This window comes from Zophobas morio, unplaced genomic scaffold (assembly GCF_036711695.1).
Source record: "Zophobas morio isolate AGI-343-1 ecotype UQ-CSIRO unplaced genomic scaffold, CSIRO_AGI_Zmor_V1 ptg000345l, whole genome shotgun sequence".
Taxonomy (NCBI): domain Eukaryota; kingdom Metazoa; phylum Arthropoda; class Insecta; order Coleoptera; family Tenebrionidae; genus Zophobas; species Zophobas morio.
The window spans coordinates 143020-149527 of NW_026972449.1; the positions used below are offsets into that span (position 1 = coordinate 143020).

Here is a 6508-nt window from a genome sequence, read left to right on the forward strand (position 1 = left end):
TATTGAAGAATTTCTTCCAGAAGAATCTTTCCCAGAAGTGGTTAATAAATTCAAATTTTTAATGTAAATTTTTATTTGCCCCTTATTAACTTTTTTTTACTATTTTTATTATATTCTTCCTAAATTATACTTTTATATACTTAAAGTAAACTCTATATATTCCGCTTATATATTAACTATTTATAATTTAAATATACCTTACTTTTTTATATTAACAATGTATAGTGATTCTTCTTTTAAACATAAAAGCTATACGACTATATTATTTTTTACACTTTAATAAATTTTTAAAATTAATGTTTTATATTTATATTTTCGTACTACACTTTTCTTTGTCTTAAATTTCTATATCACCGTTTCTATATATAATATTTATTCGTCTTTTAAGAATAAATTTTCCATTAAATAAATACGAAAGCTTATACCTATATAAAATTAAAATTTTAATTTAAACTGAGTCAGAAATTTCATAAGGGAAACTTTTACTGTATTTAGTAGCTTTTATATATATCTTTTAAAATTAAAACAAGATTTTATAAGAAGTGCATTCTTTATTAAAGCTTAACCTCTTTGACCAATAGTTTAGAATAGTTTTATTTTTATTTGCTTAGAGCTTTTTATTTTTTTTATTTTTCAAATCGAAATCTAATAATTTTAAATTTTTAATAATTGTTAAGAGATTATTGAAAATAAATTTCTAAAATAATTTTTAAAATTTGTGTAAAATTTTAATTTAGACAGAAGAAGACATTGAAATTTATAATCGTTCTGAAATTTATTCTCGACTTCTCGCACAGCTTGATTCTATGAAATGTGAATCTTTTTTAAATACAGAGCACAAGCTTACTTATAGCCATGACGACACTAACTTTTTACTTCGTACAATATTAACAGGTTTTCTAAATTTATAATCAAAATTTTAGAAACTATGAATTAATGTTCACTGAATATTTTTAATTAAATATTAAATTTATATAAAATATAATTTTGTGATCGTAGTTCAAAAGTATTTTCTAGCATTTCTAAATAATTTTTTATTATTTTGGAATTTTCATAAAAAAAGAAATCTTATTAAAGTTTATTTAGGCTGAAATACATAAGGCGAATAAAAATTAATTTATACCAAGTTTAACTAGTAATTAAGTAATCTAAAGAGCCAGAATTTACTTTATTACAAATTATTTATATTTAATTAATAGATTGTCTTCTTTACTATTAGTTGATACTCAATTTTCTAATACGTATATAAATTTAATTTATACATCTAAATTCTCAGAAAAGTGGTTGTTTTTATTTTCATTTTTTTTATCTTCTCTGAAAAATATGACATTTTTTATTTTTTTATTTCTCTTTTTATATATTTTAGAAGAAAAGTATTTTTGTTACAAATTTCTTTAAATTTTTTATTTCTCTCATTTTGTTAATTTTAGTTAAAATGTATGTTTTCTTATAAAAATACTTTTTTAGTAATTCTTTTAATTACTATAAAAAAGTCAATTTTATTCTATAAATTAAAATTGTTGTTATCGAATTGCGCCGTATACTTATTATTATAAAACTTTTCACGTACTTATTATTATTAAGATGAGATTTTTATTTTTTGCTAAACTTTTTTTTCTAACTTATATTTTAACTATAAAAAATAAATACGAAGAAGTTTGTGTGGTTTCATAGAAATAAAAGTATATAATAAAGTATATAAATTAACAAAAAAAATAATGCGTATATATAATATTGTATTAAAATATTAATAATAAGTTAACCCACCACTCTTCAGCATTATTTTTAAATAACTTTATAATAATATATTTATTAATAAAAATATTAATAGAAAACTATTATTATTTTTATAAATATTTTAAATATACTTATAATAAAAATATTATTTATTTATACATATTATTAATTATTTTATATTAATAGTTATAAATATATTTATAATGTTATTAATAGATTATTATATGAAAGATTTATTAATATTTTATTATTATTACTTATAATACATAATATAGTTTTATTAAGTTATTATTATTATTTATTCGTTTATTAATATCAATATTTTGACTTTCCTCAAGCGGTAATGATTATTTTATTATTATAAAGTTTAGATTTATTAATAATTTCTAAAATTTATAAAATAGTCAGTATTTTTATTATTACAAATATTTTTCAACAATGTTTATATTATTTGTATTTTTATATTATATTATTATATTTATATTTTATAATTATAAATCATTTTATTTTAATTGTTTATTTAATATTATTTTGTTAAAAATTACCTTTTACTAAATATACTAGTTAATCGTTTTTATTATTATAATTATTTAATAATAATGCTCAGAAAATTGTTTATTTTTTCTAATATTATCAATATATTATATTTAATAATTTTTTTAAAATTTTTGCTGTTTTTCATATTAATCGGAACTTTATTTTTATTAATTAGTATTTAAAACTTAACGAATAAGAAAATATAAACATTAAAATATTTATAGAAAGTTCAAAATAATAATTATAAATAAATAATAATAAATAACATTTTCAGACAAAAATAAATACAATATTTTTTAAAAAAAATTGTGTTATTATTATTTTAAGTGTTTATTATTCTATTTAAAATTTTTATTATAATAAATATATATAAAATAAATATTTTTAGAGTTTATTATTTTATATATTTCTATTATTATTGAAAGTTTTTTTAATTATTATCATCATAATAAATTATATTTTAATGTAATTATTATTGTAATTTCAACGTTTTATTAATATTATTAAAAGTTTTTATTTTTAAATTATGATATATATGCGGTAACGTTGACTTTTACCATTATGCAAAGGTTTAATTTTTTTAATATTAAATAGTATTTTCAATAGTTATAAACAATTTTATAATTACTATAATTATTTTATTATAATAAAAAGATTCAATCCTGTTCCGTTGTTTACGTTAAATACAGCAATAAATATCATTATTAATTCAAAACGTTTTATTATTAATTTTACTTAATTTTTTTAATACATTTTTAAGTAAATAATATTATTATATATCATAATAATGTAATAAACATTTATTTAATATTATTAACTATCATTTTTTAACAATAACTTTATTAGTATAATTTTTTAATAGTTTATGTTATTATTAATTATATAAATTGTTAGAAGGAATTAGAAAATTTTATTTCATGATAATTTTAATATAAAAATTTATAAAGAAATTTATTTCATTTTTTATTATTATATTTACAATACAATTTTTAAAATTACAATAATTTTTAATATATATTCTTTTTTAATTATATATATATTATCAAAAGGTAATGGTTTGCCCAATCTACAGCAACACCAAAGCCCATTGAACCAACGCATCAATGATAGCCCAATAAGCGACATTTCAACGCTTGATCAGCCAATGACTGCTACACCCGAAATTTTTTCTCAAACCTCCTCAGTAGCGCTAATGGAATCCTCGGCAGATACTTTTGTTAAGGAGCCAATCGCAGTAGAAAAAAGTATTTCTCCATTTTCGAGTCCCATCTTTTCGCCGATTCGACCCGGCTCGAAGGATTTGATGTTTCATAAAAAGTTAAAAGTGGATGGCCGCGAGTCTAGCAAAGTTGATAAAGGAGACAATGTGTTAGAATTTCAAGTTCTCTTTCTACTTATATTTTGCTTACTTACTTCAATCTACACTATAAAAATTTTTTTTTAATAAATTCGATAATTTATGAAATAATTTTTTTTCAGGAGAAATAATGTTTAACTCAAATTATATATATAAATGAAAGCACTTTGGAAGTCCTGTGGTTCATAACCCAGAGGCCATTAAAAAAGAATCTCCGCAAGTCAGGCTAGTGACGCCTCCTCAGCAGGACCACGTGCAACTCCAAAAGTTTTTGCACAACCTCGTGCAACAGCAGAAGTCTAATGAGCAGAATATCCACGTGTTGAGGGGCCAAGTGGAGAAGAATCAATCCTCGTTAAAGCAGATAATCCTGCATATGCAGTTGGTTTCGAATCGGGCCACCCAGCCCTCCACAACTCCACAGCAGCTCGATCTTCTGCAGCAGACACACACGCAGCTGCTCACACAGCAAAACCAACTGGTAATTAAAAAAAAAAATTTGTTATTATTATTACTATTATTAAATGTTGAAAACTGACTACTGACCAGGTGACACTGATTAGTATAGCCCAGTCAAAACTTGCCCAGTTGACTTCCGTCCAACAACAACTGGAACAAAAACAAGCACAGGTTGTGCAAATGTTGTCGGCCACAAACTTTAGCGAGAGTGCTTGTGCCTCCATACGCCTTGAGGGCGGCGGGCGGCCCCAAGAAGGAACCCTACAGAACCTAAAGCAGCTCTTTGCCCAAAAAAAAGCCACTTTTATACGTATCAACCAAAGAAAAGTTTTTTACATAAACTTATTTTTATTTACTACAAGCAGATATCTGGTGACCTTGAGTTACTATATATATATCCATCGTTAGGTTCTTTTAGAACAGCTGGCGCAAAAGCAAGTGCTGAACCAACAAGAGCAAGAAACTCTTAACCGTATTAATATTGTGCATCCTCAACTCTATCAGGAGCTTCAAACTTTGTTCCAAAAAATATCAAAGTCTGAAAACGAAAGCACTCAAGCGTTGTTGGGGCGCGTGACAACTCAACCTGCTTCTGGTGGGTTAATGCCGGTCTTTATTTTTGTTTCAATTGTTATTACAGTTATTATGTTGCAGTATTTAATTTTACTGAAGAGCAAATCCAAACGGCTGTAAGTCATATTCTCAAAAATTCTAATGTGGATTTATGTAAGTTGAAAAAGTTATTTCTCTTCTCTCATTTTTTTTTAATACTAGCATTAAAGAATACTTTATTTTTTTTATTTTTTTTGGGATATGTTTGTCAAAATCATAGTCTAAAATTTAGACACTGTAAATATAAACTCACTTTATATTTATATTTTAATAAGTAGTTTTAATTATGTTCTTTGTAGCTGCAAAAACTCCTGAAGAAATCCATTTTATTCGCGAATCTTTGCGTGAAAAGGCCATAAGTTTGCTTAACGAACTTTTTCTTAAAAAACAATTGGAATCGAGTTTACAATAAATTTATAATGTATTTACTATTACTATTATTTTAATTATTATTCGAATTTCTGTTTAAGGGAATTACAGGAGTTCAATTAAGTAAGATTTATAAAAAAGTAAGTAAGCCTTTGCCTTCCATTGAGTGTAGATTGAAAAAGGCTATATTATATCACCCGTAAGAAGGAAAGCAATACAATATAGGATATTCAACTAACCGATCTTTTTATATTTTTACGATTCTTTAAGTCTCTTAAAGTAGTATGATTTCTGTTATAAATATTTCTACTTCTTTATAATAGTGAATAAAACGTCTAAAACTAAAATATTTTTGATAAGATATTGAAACTGGTTTATAATAATTTATCTTTCCTTAGATATATCAATACCTCGAAGAATATTGAAGGGGTTATGCCTCGATTACTAAAAGTTATCTATCTTTACACAAAGTAACAAAGAAAACTAAAGAATAAAAACTGATATATATAAAGGAGAAGAGTTTTTCGCGATAGGAGTAGGAATTTTGGAAAAAAAACAATTATCCTAAGATTAATATTTAACGGTGTATGCACATAATATATGTCTCATTGTGGTACGGTAGTCATATACATTACTAAGAGGAGTATAGCATTCTGTGAGAATATATTAATTGAAGAACAATCGATTTTCCAGATTCTTTGGTTAAGACTGCTACCTTTAATAAGTATACGTCCAAGTAGGGTTGCAAAGATAAATATTAATCAACTTGAAGTTAATAAGTTATAGTACAAATTAAGCGAAGTTGTACGGCTGTCTAGGATGAGCTGGGACTTGAGCCTCTAGAAGCTATTAACAAAAGCCTCTAAGTCAAGGCTAAGACATTGCTTATACTAGATGGATTCACAAATTAAATTAAAATCTTATACTCCACCTTATAATAGACTAGAATAAACTTAGAAGTTAAAAGGGAATAAGAGGTAAACTAGGTATGCGCACTCAATTGAGTTAGTGTACTCACTTACGAAAGCGCAATATTTCGAAACTTATGACTGGCGGCTGATACCGCACAAACCGCAGCAAAGTGGGAGACAGAGTAGTTCAGGCGACGCAGTGATATTATGCACTATTTTTCATTCTGTTACTAGCTTTAAGTTGCCATTTTTAAATCTTAGGTTCCAATAACTTTTTGGTGTCTAAAGTTATAAAATCAAGTAGTGTCAATTGACGTAGGATGTTACTAAAATAAAGTTATAAAGAAAAAAAGATTGGCATGTTCGCACGAACTATTTTATTCATAGATCAGAACATCCGTTAGAAGTTTCAACTACAATTAACTAAGTAATAATTGATGTTAAAAGCTCAAACAATATAACTGGGGTAAATGAGCATTATCCTCAAGTTGATAAGTTCGTTTTACTTTTTCTTATTTTTTCTTTT

At 24.3% G+C, this 6508-nt stretch overlaps 1 protein-coding gene across 1 annotated transcript; it reads left to right on the forward strand.

Moving 5' to 3' along the window:
• The first annotated feature begins 1 nt into the window (after position 1).
• LOC135120139 (CAP-Gly domain-containing linker protein 1-like) lies at positions 2–5114 on the forward strand. The gene is made up of 8 exons (XM_064044463.1): positions 2–40; positions 738–894; positions 3324–3655; positions 3795–4112; positions 4181–4417; positions 4499–4685; positions 4745–4816; positions 5002–5114. The coding sequence occupies exons 2-8, from the start codon at positions 807–809 to the stop codon at positions 5112–5114; spliced, it is 1347 nt and encodes a 448-aa protein (XP_063900533.1). The 5' UTR covers positions 2–40; positions 738–806.
• Positions 5115–6508: the final 1394 nt, after the last annotated feature.